General features: G+C 36.6%; 1 protein-coding gene across 1 annotated transcript in view; it reads right to left on the bottom strand.

Moving 5' to 3' along the window:
* Positions 1-25,254, bottom strand: part of THADA (THADA armadillo repeat containing) — a 325,437-nt gene that overhangs the window by 278,070 nt on the left and 22,113 nt on the right. Inside the window, 10 exon segments of the mRNA XM_036872571.1 lie at positions 739-949; positions 3,739-3,851; positions 3,854-3,892; positions 6,788-6,798; positions 13,947-14,074; positions 19,606-19,728; positions 20,451-20,606; positions 21,539-21,690; positions 23,100-23,797; positions 24,826-25,046. Coding sequence (XP_036728466.1) covers positions 739-949; positions 3,739-3,851; positions 3,854-3,892; positions 6,788-6,798; positions 13,947-14,074; positions 19,606-19,728; positions 20,451-20,606; positions 21,539-21,690; positions 23,100-23,797; positions 24,826-25,046 — 1,852 coding nt within the window.

Genomic DNA, 25,254 nt, shown 5'->3' with positions numbered 1-25,254 from the left:
TCATCTCTCTATCCCCAGCTCTATGGCCACATTTCCATCAGAACTATCCATGGCCTCCTAATTTTCTCCCATTATTAGTTCTCTTTTTCACGGCTTTCTACTGTCTTGGAGAGAATAATCGTCAACTCTCTTTCAACATCTGACCTCTGTTTTGTTAATAAAAATCTCTATCTTTATTTCTAGTACAATTCCAAAATGAAGATTTACTAGGGTTAAAATTAAGTACATGAAACCCCAAAAAATATTTGTTAAAATCATTAGATCTAAACCAACTCAGACCCTAGGTTTTGGAACTGGTTATATGGAAGAGTAAAGGCAAGGGTATGACAGCCAGTTAAAACATAAACCCCAACAGACAAAGGAACTCTGCTCTATATAGAATTAACAAAGATGATTTGGCTATAGTCATAGTAAAATTTCTGTAGAAAAAAAGTACATTTTTGGTAGAGGAAGAGGTCTTATTTAAATAAAAGCTCTATTAATGTACATTTGCATATGTACTTATTTAATGTGAATCCTCTGCTTAGAAGCAATATAGTTGAGTAAACTATTTATTTGCAAAGGAGAAATTCATGATATACTTATGTGACGGTAAACTACAAAGCTGGTAAACTCTTGAATAAAAAAAAACACAAAGTAAGTGTTTAACCATCAGATAGCCTAACCATATGAATAGTGAAGAAAGTAAGATACTGGTTTTGATAAATAAGAGCAAAAGGTCATTTACTCAATACGAACCTATTAATGTGTTACTTTCCACCAGAGCAGCAGACTTATCTCCATCTCCACATGCAACCTGCTGAGTTTTTAAGTAAGACAGAGATGATGGCAGAGCATTCTGCCAGATTAAGAAGTTCAGTAGGTAGGAAGCTGTTACACAGTCATATGGTTTGGTGCTTGTGCTGAGCTCCAGTGCTGCCTGGAATAAGCCTTGCAGTTTCTCTGAATCCTAGGATAAAGCAGAGACTCAGTCATTATCACTGAAACATTTCTTTAATTTGAAGGAATAACACATATTTAAAGACAGAGCTTGCCACACAACTGCAACTCGATACGAACATTAATTCTCTGAATACAGGTTGGAGTTTTTTTTTTAGGCTGCGCCATGTGGCATGCGGGATCTTAGTTCCCCTGCATTGGGAGTGCAGAGTCTTAACCACTGGACCACCAGGGAAGTCCCGATAAAGCTTTTTTTTTAAAGTACCTCTTTCTTCAGCAAAAGTATACTTTTTCCTGTAGAAATTCTGCTATGACTATAACCAGATCATCTTCGTTATTTCTATATAGCCCAGAGTTCTTCTGTATGTCAAGGTTTGTTTTACTGGGAGTCATGCTCCTGCCTTTCTCCCCACCCCCTTCCCATAGAGCTAGTTCAATGGAGAAAAATACACATACATATGAAAATACAAATTCACCAGGCTGTTCCTGGCAAAGCTCCATGTATATGTGTGAAAAATAAAGTGATAAGATCAACCTCAGAAATTCTGCATTAGAGCTCCCACACCTATATCTCATCTAAACATGCACTCACACAGCCTGTCCTCAAGAAGACAGAACAAAGGGCAGTTCACTGTAATATGCATGGAAAGGCACGGGGCTGAGGACAGGAGACATAGATCCTAGTCCCAACTCCACGGTTGACAAGTTGCATGTTCACCACGCTGGAACCTAGGGTTTCACTGCTCAACAATATTGATTCTACTAGGATTATCTCATAACTGTCTAATATAAGGGAAAAAATCATTATCTAGGTATACCAATATTTAATAATGTCTTCTAATATCAAATAATAGACTCAAACATCAGCCTATTTCTATTTAAATTCTTTGCCGTTTGCTGTTTAATTTTCTATGACCTAAAAAACTGAAAGACAGTGGCTAAAACTCAAATCTAAATAAATATTAGAAAGAATCAATTAAGCATCTCAACCATTTTTTGTAACTGACAGTTAAGTCCCTAAACTAACTAACCAATTAGTAAGAAACAAAATAAATAGCCTTTGGAATCTAAAAGAGCATCTTTGTTCTATCATCTCAGGTCAATCAAAATATAAAGACTTTGGATATGTAGCTCAACAAGAAAGAAGGGCAAGAGACTAGGTGAGTAGTAAAGTCATATATTAGAAAGATATGCCATCAAAATATGAATATACAGATCCTTAGAGAGATTAGGCTAGCATTCAAAAAATGTTTTCAAGTTAGCTACATTAAAAAGCTAATTACATATTACATAGGGTATACCCAAAGAAAGACTTTGAAAATATAATACATAACTAATATTTTAAAATCTTGAATTTAAAATCTTGAATCTGGGACCATTTACTAACATACAAGCCAGACCAGATATATAACTACCAGAATCCTATAGCAAGACATATGTGCTACTAAGTTTCCTGAATTCTATAAGTTGTGTCTATATACCAAGCATATGTTTATCAAATTAGATACACAGAGCCCCCCTGAGGGGCCTTCATAGTTCATGTAAGGACCAGGTCTTTCATATAGGTGCTATAATATATACCTTTCCCCACTCCAGATACTCTCAAAATACTAGCCAGGAATGAGGCATAGTTATACATATGATACGAAGCTACAGTGTGATGAATGGTAAGAGGCAAGGGTTGGTGGAAGGGGAGATAGAGAAAGAGAAAGCATCTTCTTTAAAAACGCTTATAAAGTACAAAAGTTAGCAGCCTAAGCACCAAAGAAGTTTCTGCTCATCAGGGCACCTGAAAGACCACCAGGACAGGTGAACACTAGGGAGCAACTCTCAATGTGAACCCAAGTCAGAAGAGATGTCTGAGATTTTGCAATGCCGTCCAGAAGCAGTGGAAACAGACACCTTAGGCTCTCTGACATGTGCTCCTACAGAATCCCACTGCATCTACAAGCTGCCATACCGAAACAGAGCCTAACAGCTAGAGCCCAGACCATGGCTCAGCTACCACCCCTAAAGGCTCCCGTGGCCTGTATACAGCTCCAACAGGGACCCATAGCAAAGCTCTAGAGCCAGTGACCCGACAGCTGCTGGTGACCTCACTGCCCTAGAATAAGCCTCAAGGGTACAGCCAAGTACCTGGGCTATGGGTCTCCTGAAGACCCCATCCCCAAGCTTTGCCTTCACCCCTGAGCCCATCTTTGATTCTCACCCCACGGTGGGAAGTGCAAGGCATCAGGAAGAGCATGGGGGCTGGGGATGGGGTAGAACACCCAGGGAGAGAAATGCTGTTAACCTCAAGTACTCTGAGTTTCAGTCTCAGTTTAGCTATTGCTTGTTGGAAGATCAGAAACATGTTCTCTACCTCATTTACACTAAGCTTCCCAGTCTACTATGCAGGAAGATTATCTCAAAAAAAATCAAGTTACTGTAAGTGATGTGTTTTGATCGAATATTAACATGTCCAAGGGAACTGGGGAGACCACAGTTAACTGAAATCTACCAATAATCTTGTAAACAATAAAACCTACTGCCTCCTACATCTCCCTTTATATCAAAACAATTTTTTTTTAAAAAGCAAAGCTCACTGATTTGGATTTTGTTTCTCTTACAGTATTTCCTCCTTCCCCACTACCCATCCCTACCTTCTCCATTCCACTACGCTGCAACAGGAGAGGTATTAATGATAACTGAAACAGAAGATGTAAGAAGGCATATACAAAGAGCCTGGACAATCCACAGATTGCTTTAACTGCTGCTAAGATAGAACGTTTTCATGCATACGCCAACATTTACACTTACAGAAGAAAAGCCCAAATACCTGAAATTGTACAAATGTTTTGGTACCTTCATTAGAAGATCAAATGCTAAAATTTTCACTTCTTCAAAAGTGCCAGTTAAACATTTCCATAGCGTTTGAAACGACCAACATCACTATCATGACTCAGCTGATATACTGTTGGACTCTACCTAAAAATTAAAAAAAAATTTTTTTTAAGTGAACAGCAGGAAAAGGAAATCAACATTTTGAAGTATTTGGCCAAATTTTATAGAAAGTTAGTATAAGAACTCACACCTTATATTTTACCCACAATAGCAATAAAAAAATATTTCCAATAATTTATTTACTAAAATGATATAAATAATAAGTATTACAAATCTACAAATAGGAAATAAATATTTTTCAATAACCATTTTAAAAATTGAAGAACAGTTCATTTACAATGCTGTGTTAGTTTCAGGTGTACAACAAAGTGATTCAGATATATAATACTTACACACACACACAGACACACACACACTCCTTTTTCAGATTCTTTTCCATTATAGGTTATTACAAGATATTGAATATAGTTCCCTGTGTTATACAGTAGGTCCCTGTGTTTATCTATTTGATACGTAGTAGTATGTATACATTAATCCCAAACTACTAATTTACGTCCCCCCGCACCCACTAGCCCCTTTGCTAACCATAAGTTTTTTTGTCTGTGAGTCTCTTTCTGTTTTGTAAATAAGTTCATTTTGTATCATTTTTTTAAGATTCCACATATAACTGACATCATATTGTCTTTCTCTGACTTCACTTAATATGATAATATCTAGGTTCATCCATGTTGCTGCAAATGGCATTATTTCTTTCTTTTTTATGGCTAGGTAGTATTCCATTGTGTGTGTGTGTGTGTATGTCTACGTGCACACACACCACATCTTCTTTATTCATTCATTTGTTAATGGGCATTTAGGTTGTTTCCATGTCTTGTTATTGTAAACAGTACTGCTGTGAACACTGAGGTACATGTATCTTTTTGAATTAGAGTTTTTGTCATTTCCCGATATATGCCTAGGAGTGGGATTGCAGGATCATATGGTAGGTCTATTTTTAGTTTTTTAAGGAATCTCCATACTGTTCTCCATAGTGGCTGCACCAATTTATATTCCCACCAACAGTATAGGAGGGTACCTTTTTCTCCACACTCTCTCCAGAATTCATTATCTGTAGACTTTTTAATGATGGACATTCTGACTGGTGTCAGGTGATACCTCATTGTAGTATATATATATATTTTTTGTCACACTACACAGCTTGCGCTTGCAGGATCTCAGTTCCCTGAGCAGGGATCGAACCCAGGTCCCCTGCAGTGGAAGCACAGAGTCTTAACCACTGGACCGCCAGGGAATTCCCGCTCATCGTAGTTTTGATTTGCATTTCTCTGATAATTAGCGACACTGAGAATCTTTTCACGTGTCAGTTGGCCATCTGTATGTCTTCTTTGAAGAAATGTCTATTTAGGTCTTCTGCCCATTTTTTGATTGAGTTGTTTGTTTTGTTGATATTAAGCTATATGAGCTGTTTGTATATTTTGGAAATTAATCCCTTGTCAGTAGCATTGTTTGCAAATATTTTCTCCCAGTCTACAGGTTGTCTTTTCATTTTGTTTGTGGTTTCCTTTGTTGTGCAAAAGCTTTTAAGTTTAATTAGGTCCCATTTGTTTATTTGTTTTTATTTCCATTACTCTAGGAGATGGACCCATAAAATATCGCTGCAATTTATGTCAAAGAGTGTTCTGCCAATGTTTTCCTCTAAGAGTTTTATAGTATCCAGTCTTATATTTAGGTCTTTAATCCATTTTGAGTTTATTTTTGTATATGGTGTTAGAGAATGTTCTAATTTCATTCTTTTACATGTAGCTGTCCAGTTTTCCCAGCACCACTTATTGAAGAGAATGTCTTTTCTCCATTGTATATTCTTGCCTCCTTTGTTGCAGATTAACTGACCAGAAGTGCATGGGTTTATTTCTGGGCTTTTTATCCTGTTCCATTGATCTATTTGTCTGTTTTTGTGCCAGTACCATACTTTTTTGATGACTGTAACTTTGTAGTATAGTCTGAGGTCAGGAAAAGTGATTCCTCCAGCTCTGTTCTTCTTTCTCAAGATTGTTTTGGCTATCTGGGGGTCTTTCGTGTTTTCATACAAACTTAAAAATTTTTTATTCTAGTACTGTGAAAAATGCCATTGGTAATTTGATAGGGATTGTACTGAATCTGTAGATTGCCTTGGGTAGTATGGTCATTTCAACATTATTGATTCTTCCAATCCAAGAACATGGTGTACCTTTCCATCAGTTTGTGTCCTCTACAATTTCTTTTATCAGTGTCTTACAGTTTTGGGGGGTATAGGTCTTTTGCCTACTTAGGTAGGTTTATTCCTAGGTATTTTATTCTTTTTGATGCAATGATAAATGGGATTGTTTCCTTAATTTCTCTTTCTGATATTTCGTTGTTTGTGTATAGCAATACAACAGATTTCTGTATATTAATTTTGTATCCTGTGACTTTACCAAATTCATTGATGAGCTCTAGTAGTTTTCAGGTAGCATCTTTAGGAATTTCTATGTATAGCAACATGTCATCTGCAAACAGTAACAGTCTTACTTCTTTTCCAATTTGGATTCCTTTTATTTCTTTTTCTTTTTCTGACTGCTGTGGCTAGGACTTCCAAAACTATGTTGAATAAAAGTGGCGAGAGTGGGCACCCTTGTCTTGTTCCTGATCTTAGAGGAAATGCTTTTTGCATTTCACCATTGAGTATGATGTTAGCTGTGGGTCCGTCATATATGGCCTTTATTATGTTGAAGTATGTTCTCTCTATGCCTACTTTCTGAAGAGTTTTTATCATAAAAGTTTTACCATAAAAACAAAAGGGGGGAAAATAAGACCTACAAAAACAAATCCAAAACAATTAATAAAATGGCAATAAGAACGTAACATATCAATAATTACCTTAAATGTAAATGGACTAAATGCTCCAACCAAAAGACACAGACTGGCTGAATGGATACAAAAACAGGACCCGTATATATGCTGCCTATGAGAAATTCATACAGATCTAGAGACACATACAGACTGAAAGTGAGGGGATAGAAAAAGGTATTCCACACGAATGGAAATCAAAAGAAAGCCGAAGTAGCATTACTAGCATCAGACAAAATAGACTTTAAAATAAAGACTGTCACAAGAGACAAAGAAGGACACTACATAATGATCAAAGGATCAATCCAAGAAGGAGATATAACAACTGTAAATATATATGCACCCAATATTGGAGCACCTCAATATATAAGGCAAATGTTAACAGACATAAAAGGAGAAATTGACAGTAACACAATAATAGTGGGGGACTTTAACACCTCACTTACATCAATGGACAGATTATCCAGAGAGAAAATCAATAAGGAAACACAGGACTTAAATGACACATTAGATCAGATGGACTTAATTGATATTTAAAGAGCATTCCATCCGAAAGAAGCAGAGTCCACATTCTTTTCAAGAGCACATGGAACATTCTCCAGGATAAATTACGGGCTAGGCCACAAAGCAAGCCTTGGTAAATTTAAGAAAACTGAAATCATATCAAGCATCTTTTCTGACCACAACGTTATAAGGCTAGAAATCAACTACAAGAAAAAAACTGCAAAATTCAAACACACAGGGGCTAAACAATATGCTACTGAACAACCAATGGATCACTGAAGAAATCAAAGAGGAAATCAAAAAATACCTAGAGACAAACGAAAGGAAATAAATAGTTTTTTAAAATTTGTTTAAAACTATTTCATTCTCTTTCAAAAAGTTATATATTATATATAAGATACCTAAGTAATTTTTCAAATAAACAAGTACAAACAAATAAATTCAGGAATACATCTTTTTTAAAAACCTTCATAAACTTTCTTGTCCTAGAATCCAAAGTCCTACCATGTCTTAGGTGAACTGACATAGAATAATCAATACAATGACATATCCTTTAAATAATTTAAAAATTTGCCTGTTTGATTTGAATCTTATTCAAATATGTAGTTTTCCCTAGGTACCCATTCAACTACATGTATTACTTGCACTTAGGTTTGGCTGACTGAAAGAATCAGAGTGGAGGATGGAAGAGGCAGTGATGTAAACAAAACAGAATGTTAGGTCTCCCTCAAATAAATATCTGAGTAGGTGGATTACTCTGTGAATTTCCTATTATAACACAGATAATCATAATTGATGGATAAGTTAAGGTATCTGCATTGCCCACAGTCTATTATAAGAATATTATCCCCAGTTGTTTTTTTTTTAATAAAGATTGATTGTTACTTACAAAAAAAAAAAAGGTTAAAATTACTATCAATATGTAATAATCATTCCAGTGTTTAATATACAAATGTGTGAACAGGTTGATTTTTTAAAGTAACATTTAAATTATCAACCATTGAAATAAGTGATTATATTTATTGAAAAAAAAAAAAAAAAAGACATATCCTAATACCATTCCTGGGCATCAACAGTAAAGAAGGAATCTTTTTGCCATTCAGGCAAAAAGTTCAATTCATCTACAACGTGGAAAAAACCAGGCTGGCTTCACTCTTTGCCACAGCAGTATGTAGTGCTAGAAGATAGTGGAGCAATGCTTACCAAATCCTTAGGGAGAAAAGGGGTGATGAAAATCTACATATCAAAATCCCATTTCAGTATCAAGTATAACAGCAATATAAACATGTTTGAATGTGCAAGAAATTAAGAGCTACATTTTCCCAAAAACTCTTCTCAAAAAAAGATGAATTTCAACCAACAAAGAAATTAACAGAAAAACTATCACTAAAGAATGATGATAGGGCTTCCCTGGTGGCACAGTGGTTGAGAATCTGCCTGCTAATGCAGGGGACACGGGCTCGAGCCCTGGTCTGGGAAGATCCCACATGCCTGGAGCAACTAGGCCCGTGAGCCACAACTACTGAGCCTGCGCATCTGGAGCCTGTGCTCCGCAACAAGAGAGGCCACGATAGTGAGAGGCCTGCGCACGGCGATGAAGAGTGGCCCCCGCTTGCCGCAACTAGAGAAAGCCCTCACACAGAAACGAAGACCCAACATAGCAATCAATCAATCTATCTTAAAAAAAAAAAAAAAGAATGATGACAGTCACCAAATCTATTTAATTCTTAAGGCTAAGACTAAACCTATGGGAATAATGGATTTCATAGCAGGATGTGAAGAACCTTTAACATTTAACAAATTAACCCCTCGTAATACCTGAAAACATTTCTATGCTTAATTAGAGGAATGTTGCTCAATATAAATCAGCATGTGAGTTCATTTAATCTTAACTCGCAAGTTAGTCCAACCCTGTGAAATTCATAGGGCAAGCAAATGAAGTTTTTGTCACTTCAGTCACACCTCTGCTCAAATCTGCCTCTTCTTTTCCCATTCCAACACCTTTCATTTCTTTATCTTGCCTAATTCCTCTGGCTAAAACTTCTGGTACAACGGTGAATAGCAGCAGTGAAAGTGAGCATCTGTGTCTTGTTCCTGATCATAGGCAAGGGGCTTTCGGTCTTTCACCATTGAATACAGTGTTGTCTATGGGCTTTTCATGAATGTCCTTTATCATACTGAGGAAGTTCTCTTCTATTCCTAGTTTGCTAAGTGTTTATTTGTCTGAAAGGGTGTGGAATTTTGTCAATACTTTTTCTCCATTGAGATTATCATGTTTTTTGTTGTTGTTGTTCTAATGTGGTGTATTACATTTACTATCTTTTCTTATGCTGAAACACCCTTGTGTTCCTGGGATAACTTCCACTTACTTAGTCATGGTATATAATTCTTTTAATATGCTGTTGGATTTGGTTTTCTAGCATTTTCTTGAGAATTTTTGCACCTATATTCATAAAAGATACAGCTGTAGTTTTCTTTTCTTGTGGTATCAGAGTGATGCTGGCTTCATAGAATGAGTTAGGAAATGTTCCTTCCTCTCCAATTTTTTTGAAGTTTGAGAAGGAATGGCATTAATTCTTCTTTAAATGTTTGGCAGAATATACCAATGAAGCCACTCCCCTTGGACTTTTCTTTGCTGAGAGCTTTTCTTTTGAGAGGCTTTTGACTCCATCTCTTTATTTGTTATAGGTCTGTTCAAATTTTCTACTTCTTGAGTCAGCAATTTGTGTATTACTAGGAATTTGTCCATTTCATGTAGGTTACCTAATTTATTAGAAATACAATATAACTGTTCACAGTACTGTCTTATAATCTTTTTTATTTCCTGTAAGGTCAGTAGAAATGTCTCTACTTTTATTCTGATTTTAGTGATTTACATCTTTTTTTTATTCTTAGTATAGCTAAAACTGTCAATTTTGTTGATCTTAAAAAAAAAAAACTTCTGGTTTTGCTGATTCTCTGTATTGTTTTTCTATTCTCTATTTCATTTATCTCCATTCTAATCTTTATTACTTCCTTCTTTCTGTAGCTGTGGGGTAAGTGTGGCTCTTCTTTTCTAATTCCATGAGGTGTAAAGTTAGGTTATTGATTTGAGATCTTTTTTCTTACTTAATGTAGGCATTACAGTTATATAAATCTCTCTATTAGCACTGCTTTTGCTTCATCCTATAAGTTTTGATAAGTTGTTTTTTGTTTTGTTTTCTTTCCTCTCCAAGTATTTTCTAATTTCCCCTTTGACCCACTGGTTATTTAAGAGCTCTGCTCAAATTGGAAGCCTTCTCTGACACCATTGTATGAAAGAGCTATTACTCCCAACCTCCCAGGCACTCTATACTTCCCTGCACTTTTCTTCTTGAAATACTTTTTCATACTACTTATCTTCATCTGAAATTCTACGTATCACTTGTTGACTTACTGTCTAGCTTCACTAAAGTCTAAGCTCCAAAATGGGAAGCACTCTGTTTTGTACACTGTAATCCTTGGCACTACATAAATTATTTGTTGAACAAACCCTTTTAATCTAATTGTGGAATCCAATTTTTCACCATGAATACTGTGACATTTTATTCCAATGAGAAAAGATGCATGTGGCTATTCTTCTTGAACTAGGACATACTTGAGGAAAGGCAAAAGCCATTTTAACTAATCCAAAATCACAGTCTTTCTATAGAATAATATAAAAACCTACATTAGTATTATTGAGATAAAGATGAAGAATGAGTTTACATTTCCTATCCTGTATTTTTCAGTCGTGCTTCTTTAGCCTCCTTTACAGTTAATGGGTACAGTATGGTTTGCTCTATTTACATTACTTCCCAGTTGTTTAATTAACATCATTACTGTGCCATCAGTCACTGCCCAATTATACATGGCTCATTCATTAGGAAGATGACACAGGTTTTTCACTTTTAAAGTATATTTAAATATATTAAACTATTCTCTCAATTGAAAAATTACCAGTATAATTCAGCCTAGATATTTCCCTCACACCTAGGTGTAACTATAAATATAGGAATGCTCAGAAAACTTTTTGTTAAATGGATAATCAATCACTCTCAGGTAAAACCTTATTTTCTAAATTCAGTTGTAGTACCACTGAAATTCCCTAAACTGATGGGTACTCCTGTATTCATTTTCTGTGGATGCTGTAACAAATTACCATGACCTTCGTGGCTTAAAACCACAGAAATCTATTTTCTCACAGTTCTGGAAGCCAGAAGTCTGAAATCAAGGTGTCTGTAGGGCCATGCTCTCTCTCGAGTCTCCAAGGGAGAATTCACTCCTCGTCTCTTTCAGCTTCTGGTGGCTGTCAGCATTCCCTGGCTTATAGCCACAGCATGCCAATCTCTACCACCACTGTCACAATGACTCCTCCTTTTCTTTTTGTCACATTTCCCTCTGCCTCCCTCTTACAATGCCACTTGCAATGGCATTAAGGCCCATCCAGATAATCCAAGATTATCTCATTTTAAGATCTTTAACTTAATCATATCTACAAAAACCCCTAAATAAGTAAGGTTTAAATAAGTAAGGTTCACATTCACGAGTTCTAAGAATTTGGTATGGGTTTCTTTGGGAGGTCATTTTTTGTCCTACTACACTTACGTTAATCAGGTGATCCAATTTATCAAGAATAATGGGACAAACTAACATCATGTATCTCCTGTTATCATGCCGTGAGAAAGAAACTACATCACCTATGCAGTATTCTTGCCAAAAATGCATCAAGTCATAAGAAAAAGTCATAAGAAAACAATCAAACAAACCCAAACTGAGATACATTCTTCCAAAATGTTAATGTCACGAAATAAGAAAATTTCCAAATTGAAAGAGGCTCAAGACGCATAACAATTAAATGCAATGTGTGATCTTAGACTGGTTCCTGGATTGTGGGGAAAAAATTTTTTTCTATAAAAAGCCACTTATTAGGACAACTGGTACAATTTGAATATGGACTGCATATTAGATAACAGCATTGTATCAATATTAATTCCTGAATTTGATCACTGTGTTATGGTTAGAAAATTAACGAGAGGGCTTTCCTGGTGGCGCAGTGGTTAAGAATCCGCCTGCCAATGCAGGGGACACGGGTTCGAGCCCTGGTTCAGGAAGATCCCACATGCCGCGGAGCAACTAAGCCCGCGTGCCACAACTACTGAGCCTGTGCTCAAGAGCCCGTGAGCCACAATTACTGAACCCGAGTGCCACAACTACTGAAGCCCACGCACCTAGAGCCCATGCTCTGCAACAAGAGAAGCCACCGCAATGAGGAGCCCACGCACCACCACGAAGAGTAGTCCTCTCTCCGCAACTAGAGAAAAGCCCGCGCACAGCAATGAAGACTCAACGCAGCCAAAAATAAAATAAATAACAAAATAAACAAATTTTTTAAAAAAAGAAAATTAATGAGAGAGAAACAGTGAGGTAAAGCAAATATCACAACAGAATAACTTATGAATCTAAGTAGAGGGTTCATGGCTGAACTACTCTTGAAACTTTGTTGTTAGTTTATTCACTGAACTATTCTTGAAACTTTGCTGTTAGTTTCAACTTTTTCAAAACAAAAACTTGAAAAAAATGGTTTTCTTCAAATGAAGCAAGTCTGTATTAACAGCAAATAACTGCCAAAAAATTATACTTTGCCTAAAAAGTTAAACTAAAAAAAAAAATCCAACTATAGTGTGAAGCTTCCTGGTCCTTTGGCCATTCCCTCCAAAAGAGCAGTACATTTTCCTGTTTGTCCACCGTCAAGGAAGACTGAGCACAAACAAGAAATCATCATTAAAATACACATACATTCATGTATGGAGATAAAAAGAATCATTTCTTGTCAAAAAGGAAAATAAGGGCTTCCCTGGTGGCACAGTGGTTGGGAATCCGCCTGCCAATGCAGGGGACACAGGTTCGAGCCCTGGTCCGGGAAGATTCCACATGCTGCCGAGCAGCTGAGTCCTGTGCGCCACAACTACTGAGCCTGCGCTCTAGAGCCCGCGAGCCACAATTGCTGAAGCCTGTGCATCTGGAGCCCATGCTCTGCGGCGGGAGAGGCCACTGCAATGAGGGGCCCGTGCAGCGCAGCGAAGAGTAGCCCCTGCTCGTGGCAACTAGGGAAAGCCCATGTGCATTAATGAAGACCCAACACAGCCAAAAATAAATTAATTAATCTTTTAAAAAACTTAAAAAAAAAAAAAAAGGAAAATAAAACAACGCAAAGAAGGAAGTTAAATATTCATCCTGTTGAGTACCCCACAGAGGAGATACAAAGGGTATGATTAAACCAGAATGCCTGGAAATGACATCCTTATATTGTCTTTCCAAAACCAGATTCAGACTTATGAAACAGACAGCATATAAGGGAAACCACATTTTAACCACAGAGACTCACTGAGGAATGTTATACATAAGAGAAACTATTATTATTTTAATTTTTTAAACTTAGAGAACAGATTGGGCACTATCCTAAAATAGCAACATACAAATTAGGGGAGTGAGGGCAGCAACTCATCTCATAATAAGCATAATCCATGAAAACTCTAGTTTTGGGTCAGCAAATAACAATCACTGAAAAGTTTCTCTTCCTTATGCCCCTTACTGGCAAACTGAATTATGTCCAAATAAGAATTATATAATGAGACTAACACCTCCGATAAGAATCTAAACAAAAGACAACAAACCTGAAACTTCCAGTAAAACAAAATATTGAAAAAGTATGTTTTGCAAGAAAACAAATACTTTCCCCAAACATGATTGAAAACTTACCTTCTGGCACAGGAAATACTTCAGCTATTGAGCCTAAAATGGTTAAAGCTGAAAATCTAGTTGGGTAGGAAGAGCCAGGAAATAATGCTTCAAAAAGACTGTTGCAAATGGATGACATGAAATTCTAAAAAAAAAAAATTACAGTAAGTATAATTGAGCTAACTCACAATAGGTTATCTTGAAAGTATCACTACTATTACTCTGAAGAGTGAAGTTTTTTCTAATTTAGAGAGAAAAGATTTTTTAAAACAATACTAGTTGTTCACTTTGCTTGACAATGCAGATTGGCACCCTTGACCATGAGCTCATGACTTCAGTGAACCCTATCTTTGTAGAGTCAACAAGAAGTACGGAAGAAAATGAAAACACTAATTTAAAAAGATATGTGTGCCCCCATGTTCACTGCAGCATTATTTACAACAGTCAAGATATAGAAACAACACAAGTGTCCAAGGATGGACAAACAGATAAATAAATCAGACAGAAAAAGACAAAGACTGCATGATCTCTCTTTTATATAGAATAAAAAAATTAAAAACAAAAACAAAAACCAACCTCATAAATACAGAGAACAGACTGGTGGTTGCCAGGGGTCGGGTGGGGGAGGATTTGGAAAAATGGGTGAGTAGAGTCAAAAGATACAAACTTCCAGGTATAAAATAAAATAAATAGGCCATGGGATGTAATATACAGTAGAGTAGAGTGACTATAGTTAATGCTACTACATTGTATATTTGAAAGTCGTTAAGAAAAAAAACTTTTTCTAACTTTGTATGGTGACAAATGTTAACTAGACTTAATGTGGTAATCATGCCCCAATATATACAAATGTCTAACCACTGTGTTGTACACCTGAAACTATTGTGTCAATTATACCTGATTTAAGTTTAAAAAAAAAAAAAAACAAAACCAACAACAAAAAGTACAATTCTAAATGTAGTCCAGACCAGAAAAAACATTTTTCTGGTGAAAACATGATCCATTCTGCCCTGACTTGTGTTAAAGTTGAATGAATGTTGATTTTCTTCACCAGAAGCATTCAGGCATCAAAGGTATATATACTTTTTTTTTTAAGTTTTAAAATGACCAAAGACATATCCAATATATACTACTTGATACATTTGATATATACGTGGTATTTAGCTATAATGACATATTTCATGACAAAGATCTAGCTATTCCACTGTCTTCTATCTGCCTCTCTGAGACTCCTATTCTACCTTTCTGTTTATACAAATGATTAGAAATGAAAACTTTTAGTAAAATGCAATTAAAAAAAGCAATGTGGGAAATAGTTTATCCAGGATAAAGTCTTCTTCCTCTAATTAAAAAAAATAATAATAATTTCTTCATAAGACCAAAGGAAAAACATATAAGGAAAAGCTGTGATTCTCAAGCCTCTCATACACTGCTATGCCCTGACAACATATATTTGTAACTAAGCAGCATATAAGCAGCCCTAGTCCCAACCGTCTTTAGATAGGATTCCTGCATTCATTTCCTTGGTCAAGGACATACAATCTTGGGGATTTATCCTGTAGGCCTTTACAAGCCCTAAATAAGAGTTTACTAGTTTATTAATTCTATTGGGTTTCAAAGGAATAGGGTAGTTATTGAAAATATCCTAAACTAGTGTTAATCATAAATGAGTAGTATAATATTCACATTAAATGGCAACAAGTTCATCCTTTAGGATTTATCTTATCCTAACTGCAGTGTCAATTATATTTTCAGATATAGTTGTTCTTTCCCTCAACTAGACTGTAACCACAATGGAGGCAGGAACCACAATTTAGACATTTATGTCCTGAACACAGTGTACTACACACATAGTAAGGGCTCAATATATGCTTAGTCCCTTTTAATGGCTCTTGGTGAGGATTCCAGATACCATGGCCTAGCATTCAAAACTCTCGGCTACCCATCCCCAAATTGATTTTCTAACTCATTTCCCATTATTCAATTCCTCTGTCCGGGGACTTCCCTGGTGGTCCAGTGATTAAGAATCTGTCTTCCAATGCAGGGGACACGAGTTCGATCCCTCGTTGGGGAACTAAGATCCCACATGCCGTGGAACTCGCGTGCCGCAACTACTGAGCCCGAGTGCTCTGGAGCCCACGTGCCACAACTAGAGAGACCGTGTACTCTAGAGCCCACACACCACAATGAGAGAGAAGACTGCACGCCGCAACAAAGAGCCTGTGCACTGCAACGAAAGATCCTGCATGCCGCAACTAAGACCCGACACAGCCAAATAAATAAAATATTTTTTAAAAAAACAAATAGTTAAAAAAAAAAAGGACTCTGTGCTTCCAATGCAAGGGGCATGTGTTTGATCCCTAGTCGGGGAACTAAGATCCCACATACTGTGGGGCGGGCCAAAAAAAAAAACCCTCTGTCCCTCAAGTATCTTATATGTCATTCATACTAGTGAATTCACCATTCTCCAGATTTTCCCTGTACTCTCTTACCTCCAAGCCTTCCCTCAAGCTGGCAGTAGGGAAGAAACTATTCCGATTTGGTTGTCCAGAGCAGATCTGGACTGTAGTCAGGCTCTACCACTTCCTGGCTGAGGATCCTTGGATAGTTTGCTCATTCAACTTTTCCAAGCTTCACTTATCTCACTTGTTAAGTGAGGATAATAATGCCTATCTCACAGTTTCATCATTAAAGATTAAAGGAGAACACGGATATAAAGCATTTTATACTTGAAAGTACTCTAGCTAACATATTTTTAAGTACTCTAGCTATTATTTAGGTATGAAATAACCTCCTTCACTAGACTAGAAGACACCTTCTCCCACTCATAGCCTTCTCTTCTCCCCAGCACTTAGTCTGTTGACTGGCACTGAGTCCACCACACACCGCACGCGACACCCACTATTCTAATGACGATGATACAACAGTTCCAAAGTTGCAACCTCCAAAAGCCACAAGAGCCTACAAGTGGGAGAAAATATCAGAACTATGAGACTGACTCAGATCAAGACTCTAAAGGACTAGTTTTCAAAAAATATATATTCATAAGCAAAACGAAGAAACCACGCATACACGAAAATTCAGAATGTCAAACCACAAAATCAGTTTTGTGTTTCTAAGTACCTAATTGAGATTTCACAAATGTCATTTTATCCCCTGCAAAAAGAAGCAAGGTGTTTCTGAGATCTAGCAATGATCTAAAAAGGGCTAAAATATAACTGTTACACACACACAGTAGATGCTCAATGTATACTCTAGTTACTTTTAATGATGCCCAGGAAGGCTTTTTAGAGTGATTCAGAGTTTGCAAAGAACATTTCTTGTTTAATCCTCAAAACCAACCTTTTCAGAGAGGTTACTCATCCCACTTATAGCTAAGTAGACTCATGAAAGTAAGCCAAGTAGTCAGTGGCAGAATTGTTTACTAATCATGTCAAGTTTAGGTTGTGACTTTCTCATCTTTTGTTGTTGAGATTTTATGAAGATGAAGCTGATTTCAGCCTTTGTATAGGAATGTTCTTCTTTAGATGATTTTTAACCTTTCGTAGGTAGTAAGTATAGCATGGTTCCAATATATCATTTATTATACTTGTTTCCCTAAATGAAATAAAATAGATGAGCTCTGTCCTCTATCTGGGTCTTAGAAGAAAATAAGCATCTGCTTCTGAGAGGAAAGATTTGGAGTAAGAAACCAGTGAAAAGCTCATTCTGTTCTGATGGACAGAAATTGAAGGTTGTCAAGTTGATCCCTGGCCCAGACTGGAGCTGCTATATCTGGGGATCCATCCATGACATTAACCTGGTGCCCTGAAATCCAGTCCTATTCTTCAAGTTCTCTCCAAAACAGGATAGAGAGGAAGCTCTGTAACTGGACCATGGGCCAGGAGTCACAAACATCAAGCCACTGTTAAGTCATGTTAGATGAAAGGGGAAACGGGCTCAGATGCAGCAGTCATCTACCCCGGGGAGGGGTGGAGGAATCAGGGCTGCCAATTACCTTTTTTTAAAGTACTAAATTCATCTGGCTCACATAAGCTGTAAAACATCGAGGTTAGCTCATTAATGTAATTCTTTTTTTTTTTTAACATCTTTATTGGAGTATAATTGCTTTACAATAGTGTGTTAGTTTCTGCTTTATAACAAAGTGAATCACCTATACGTATACATATATCCCCGTTATCTCCTTGCTCTTGTGTCTCCCTCCCACCCTCCCTATCCCACCCCTCTAGGTGGTCACAAAGCACCAAGCTGATCTCCCTGTGCTATGCGGCTGCTTTCCACTAGCTATCTATTTTACGTTTGGTAGTGTATATATGTCCGTGCCACTCTCACTTCGTCCCAGCTTACCCTTCTCCCTCCCCGTGTCCTCAAGTCCATTCTCTACGTCTGAGTCTTTATTCCTGTCCAGTCCCTAGGTTCTTCAGAACAATTTTTTATTTTTTTAGATTCCATATATATGTGTTAGCATATGGTGTTTGTTTTGTCTCTTTCTGACTTACTTCACTGCGTATGACAGTCTCTAGGTCCATCCACCTCACTACAAATAACTCAATTTCGTTTCTTTTTATGGCTGAGTAATATTCCATTGTATATATATGCCACATCTTCTTTACCCATTCATCTGTCGATGGACACTTAGGTTGCTTCCATGTCCTGGCTATTGTAAATAGAGCTGTAATGAACATTGTGGTACATGACTCTTTTTGAATTAGGGTTTTCTCAGGGTATATGCCCAGTAGTGGGATTGCTGGGTCATATGGTAGTTCTATTTTTAGTTTGTTAAAGGAAGCTCCATACTGTTCTCCATAGTGGCTATATCAATTTACATTCCCACCAACAGTGCAAAAGGGTTCTCTTTTCTCCACACCTCCTCCAGCATTTATTGTTTGTAGATTTTTTGATGATGGCCATTCTGACTGGTGTGAGGTGGTACCTCATTGTAGTTTTGATTTACATTTCTCTAATGATTAGTGATGTTGAGCATCCTTTCATGTGTTAGTTGGCAATCTGTATATCTTCTTTGGAGAAATGTCTATTTAGGTTGTCTGCCCATTTTTGGATTGGGTTGTTTGTTTTTTTGATATTGAGCTGCATGAGCTGCTTGTAAATTTTGGAGATTAATCCTTTGTCAGTTGCTTCATTTGCAAATATTTTCTCCCATTCTGAGGGTTGTCCTTTCGTCTTGTTTATGGTTTCCTTTGCTGTGCAAAAGCTTTTAAGTTTCATTAGGTCCCATTTGTTTATTTTTGTTTTTATTTCCATTTCTCTATGAGGTGGGTCAAAAAGGATCTTGCTGTGATTTATGTCATAGAGCGTTCTGCCTATGTTTTCCTCTAAGAGTTTTACAGTGTCTGGCCTTACATTTAGGTCTTTAATCCATTTTGAGCTTATTTTTGTGTATGGTGTTAGGGAGTGTTCTAATTTCATTCTTTTACATGTAGCTGTCCAGTTTTCCCAGAATGTTATTCTATAACAGACTTCAAGTCCAGCACTGGTTCCGCAACTCAGGCTACCTTAAGAGAAGTTCCAAAGCACTAGAAGGAATATGTAAAACCCAGCTTGAAGGAAAAAAGCACAGAAATACTATTCACCAAGAGTATTTACTTCCCTTTAATGTTTATTCAAAATTGTTTTAGGTTTCTTAAAAATCTGTATATCTAGAAATCTATCACCTACCTTATATTGCTGTAAAGATACAGAAGGGTGCTGTCTGGTTAACTGATTCTCTGGTTCATGTTTGGATTTACTTTGTTCCAGTTTATAAAGTACCTGAGAACTTTCCTGTATCCTACAAAACAACTTTGAGAAGAAGAAAAATGAAGCATACATGAGCCACAATAACCTTAAACATCAGCTTGAAAGGCAAAGGAAGAACTTTCTAAATTCTTTAGACTAAAACTTCAGGAAAGGGGAGTACTGGTTTTTAAACTCAGTATTTAAACAGTGTTTCTTTTTGACAGAAAATTAACCTTTACATTTTAAAAACAAAAAACCAAACATTACTGCAAATCAGAATCCAGTCATAAAGCCACAGTTCTATTTCCCTTAGGTTGGCATGAACCTAAAGATGACATACTCACTTCTACTCTCTACCAACTCTTCACACCAGAAGCGTGTCAGGTGATTAATTCAAGCTGAATTATTCAATAATGACCATTTCTTGAGGCACTTACAGGAACGATAAAAATACAAAGACATCCTTCCTCCTCTTACTAAAGTTTTCTTAAAGTACCTTATACCCTGAAAACTCCAGTGCTAGATTTTTTTTTTTTCTTTCAAAAAAAGAGTTCAAGGCTGATTTATTACACCAGAGTGAAAGGAATTTTCACTCTGGATTTTAACCTCAAATATAAACTTTATGGAATCCCAGAACAAAGCATTCGCAGAAGGGCCACGAAGAGCTGTGGTAGTCCAATCCCATGACCCTTATTCCCACACTCTCCTCGGATCTGGGCTCTTTTTAAAAATAATTCCAGAGCAAAGTTCACCACTTTCCTACACTTTCTGAAGAGAAATTTTACCTTTTTAAGAAGAGAACAAATCTGTTGCCGCACTCCTGGAGACTGACTGTTAAGATTGTATGTGATAAAGAACTGAATGCACTCCATTTCTTCTGCGGAAACAATTTCTGTGCTTCGATTACTTTCACAAAGCAAGCCTAATGTATCGATCCGTACCTAAAATACACCAAGCAATAAAATGTTAATTTTTCAATGAAATAAGCAAAGCCTAAACCACTTGACGGGTTTAATTATTTACACAGGCTACCAAAGGTGGGGGGGGAGGGAAGGTAAACCTCAGTCTACCCATGTGTACTTCAGAAAAGTCCCATAATCCCAAAGTTCCTGTGGTTATTTCCTATAAAATTATTTTATTAAATGTGTAAATTGGGTATTTTATAAAAGTCAAAAATCTTAGAGATTCTTATTCCACAGTAATGCTCAACTTCATTCTTTTTTCTCAGTGACCACTCTGCCCCAGGACCACATCATCTCACTCTCCAATTACTGTCTTGAACACCTCACTGGTTTCTTTTTGCTCCCACTCTGGAAACTCATCTCTGTTTCCATTCATGCCACTTCCTGGCTGAAGGCAGAGTGGCTCTGCTTCCCAGTTACCAACTGGATAAAATCTGAAGTCTTCAACCAAGCATTGGAGCCTTCCATAAAATGGACAAAATACTCCACTCCAGCCAAACGATGTCTTTAGTCACCCTTCAGCCCTTGTTTACTGTGTCCTTCCATTTTGAGTAGGCGCCAGTGCTTCCCCTCCTCAGATCACATTTATCACTTTCCTACTCAACCACCATCTATACTCAGATCAATCTCTTCTTCTAAGCTTCCCCAGTCTTTATGCATAAAGGTACACTTGTATCTGCATTGTCTTCTAAGAGTTTCCAGTTGTCTTATGCAGGTTTCCTTATTCTCTCAACTAAACTTTAAGTAGCCTGAGTGCAATGTTTATACTCTTCCCTTTCTATTCATCCTTCTTATGGAGCCCTTAAACAGTGTTGGGCATAATGTAGGAGCTTCTATATCGTACTGTTAAATGAATAAATGAATCAGGGATCTACCGCATGTATGAATTCCCAGTTATTTTGTTTACTTACTTGGCAGTGCTGATGAATTAAGCCTTGCTTTATTCTTGCACTGGACACAAGGTCCCTCCAGGCATCAGTTGCAGACTGAAGATGTCCATGAGCTCTAGCTGTTCGTAGACAAGCCATCAAAGCTCCCAGAGCCCCTCTGCTGTCATAAGACCCTAAGGATGGAAAAGATTACTCTTGGCTCAAAACACAGTAACAAAGACCACCACTGTGCTATTTAAAAACTACAAAATTCACATGTTTCCAATTAACATTTCAAGAAACAAGCTAAATTCTAACATGAATTAGTGTTTCTATTATAAAATCATTATTTAAAAGGATTTAATAGTTCTTAAATCAATAATTTCAGTAAGCATAATCCACTTTTTGTTAACTTAAAAAAATCATAATTTTTGGCTGATATTTTTACCTTTCCCTTGACAGTTAGAAAATAGACCATCAAGTCAATCAGGAAAAAAATCAAGTGAAGAAATATTTAAAACAATAAAAATAACTAAAATGACTTTCAGCCGAAAATAGGAAAAAACACTTCAGTGGCTAAAGACCATTATTTCTCTAAAAACAAAACTGAACCTCTCTGTATATTTTGGAGTTACTGTTTCTTCTTAGCAAAGGAGATAAAAGGGGTATCACAAAGAACCTGATGCTTTCAGAGGCCAGGACATCAGCCATTACTAAGGGGACAGGGAGCTCTGGCTCACAGGACACCTTGATTTAAAATAAAGACTGCCTAGCTTCAGAACAGATTCACGGGTCCTCAGCTTTAGATGGCTTCTCAAAAATGCAAGGACGATTATTGTTAAAAATTATAAATAAGGCTCATTTTTGTGTATAGGAATCAAATTTTCCAGCTATCTCATGGTTATTCTTTGAAGGATTGAAAGATTTTAACTTAAATTTTAGTTAGAAATACTCGTAAAATGTGGTGTAGGGTACCATATTCCTGCTTTGTTAAACAGAATATGATAATTTTAAGATTTACATGAGGAGTCAGGATCAACGTTTTATATATTAATTACTAAATTATGCTTCAATGCAGTGATTCTTTCAAGGTTACTGAGTTTCAATGGGATGTTTATGCTTATTCTAAATGACCAGAGAGAGCTGTTTCCTGAGGTCATGCTTCTAAATTTTTTCTCTCTTTCCCAGAGACAAATACTTGCTACTGCCAATTTACCTGTCTTTAACCTTGCCTAAAACAATTTTTAATTACTATTTCAATCACTTGAATAAGCAAATTATATAAAACACACAAACGTTTACTCCAGTCTGACAACCAAATAATAAAAACTTGGTAAAATGAATTAAAACCTAGTAATAAAGGAAACCTCATAATCATAACTGGGATCAATCCTTAGCCTGTAGAAATGACTTCAGCCAAAAACTCTATTCAGCTAGGTACAGGAACATTCATTTCAATCCAAAATTTCTATCTTTAATATCCTCCTTTACTATTAAAGGAAATGGTAATATTTAAATTTGCATATGGGCAACATCTGCCTAGGTACCTAAACTTAAGCATCCTAACTAGAAATTACTAAAACAAAAAAATTCATTTTCTTACCAGTTTTAGCATCAGCAGAAGTCTGAAGAATCTTTACCATGTAGTTTAAGCTTTCAGGGTTGCAATTCAATAATTTTGGCAAGTAATAATCAATCACGTAAGATTTTTGATCCAGATTTCCTTCACACAGTATAAACAGCAGAGGAGAAACCCAAGTCTCATGCCACTTGTCAATCCAAGTGCTGTCAACAGCCTGGGATTTCAAACGACTCTTATGATTTTTAAACATGGTTTCCAAGAGGTCACTTGCATAAGGCACCAAGGACTGGTCCCCCATCACCTCTAAGATTTGCGATGGAATAGTTTTAGCTAATGCCAAAATATGTTCAATTCCTATGTAATCTACTAAACAACCAAGGCATGTGTACTTTCCTTTACTATGCCATTCCAATCGCAGAAGACTCTCAGTCAGTTGAAAAATGAAACCATCAGCAGCCAAATCTGAACCTGACTCTTCCAGGGCAAGCTGGTGCATTTGGAGAATATTTCTGAATATGATTTTGGTTTGGTGTCTCAAAGCATCCAATGGATGTTCCCAGTGGGTATAGACATATTCCAAAAGTCTCCTAACCACATCTGAATTCCCATTCAGACAGTCCTTTAGCCTTGGGGAACTTGATTCAAGGACTTGTATAGCTGAATTAGTCCAAGATGCCAAAATTCTAGACAGAAACATTTCCAGAGTTGACTCCTTGATCCTGAAGAAAAATGAGTCATATTATTTTATACTGACTAGTAAAAGGAATTTCATTTTATAATCACTCAGACTTTAAAAATATCAATACAAAATATAAAGAATGATCAGAAAATTGAATCATTATTAAATTTACAACAAAAAATTGCAAAGCCAAAACAGATCTCAAATTTGCATATGAATCTTTCCATTTCATAAAAACTAATCCATAAAAGGACACAGGGAAACTTTTGCAGGTGATGGAAATGTTCATTACTTTGATTGAGATGCATCTTTCACAAGTGTTTTAAAATATACTGAGGGGCTAGGGAATATTAGTGGGAATGGGGCTTCTTTCTGGGGTAATGAAAATATTTTAAAGTTGACTGTGGTGATAGCTGCACAACCCTGTAAATATACATACTAAAAAAAAAATTGAACTACATGCTTTAAATAGGTGAATTATATGGTATGTAAATTATATCTCAATAAACTTATAAACAATGAAGAATAATTTTTAAATTACTTTAAAATATGCACAACTTACATCAAAAAAACACAAAATACAATCCAGTGAAGTCAGAAGACCTCATTACATTTCTGGCTTAGGTGCTTAAAAGCAATATGCTATTAGGTAAGCATTTACTTTTCTAAGCTTCACTTTACCCATTCAACAGATTAGATTTCCTATCCTATCTATCAGACATGTGAGGATCACACTGAACTACCTATGCTGAAGTTATTCATAAACTCTAAAGCATTATACTTATAGAAGTGTTTATAATTTTTTAAATGCTTGCATTAGAGACTGAATGTTAAAATTAATTTTACAAGTGTTCATTACAGGTTAACCTGCACCAATAATTTCTCTCTCTCTCTCCCATCATCCCATCTTCTCCTGTTCTACTTTCATACCCACTTCATTCCCTACACATATCTCCCTTCTAATTTAAGATTATCCTGACCACTTTTCATTGAATTACTAAGTAAGCCAGCTCAGCTGCCATCTTTTAAATGTCTGACAAGCAAAGCAAAATATGAGACAAAACTCACTGTGAACTCAAGGTGAACAGAACACGCACAGTATCCAAGAGCAGGGCCTCCCCACTGGGGCCCATCCTCCCATCCTGCCAATCCAACATGGTGAGTGTCCCCTGACACAGGAATAAGAGAGCTGACTGGGAGACATCAGAACAACAAAGGCTCCTGCAGCAGTTCAAAAGCCACTCGGGGATGCTGGTGTGGTCCACTGAACGGAGAAGCAAACTACTAATCTGAAAAATATGACAGAGCTGATACACATAAAGCCTCTAAAACTTTCCAGATATCCCAAATTATAAATCCAAAATTCTCTTTCCCCTGAAATGTCCTAGGAAAAACACTGAATCTAAAGGTGAAAAACCCACAAGTGTTAAAATTATTATATCAAGAGGAAAAAAATTGAATCTAAATACATGAACCGTTTTGCTGGTTTGAATGTAC

This window comes from Balaenoptera musculus, chromosome 13 (genome assembly GCF_009873245.2).
Source record: "Balaenoptera musculus isolate JJ_BM4_2016_0621 chromosome 13, mBalMus1.pri.v3, whole genome shotgun sequence".
NCBI classification, from domain to species: domain Eukaryota; kingdom Metazoa; phylum Chordata; class Mammalia; order Artiodactyla; family Balaenopteridae; genus Balaenoptera; species Balaenoptera musculus.
The sequence above is the reverse complement of the archived record's forward strand: the minus strand, read 5'-3'. Positions and strand labels throughout refer to the sequence as shown.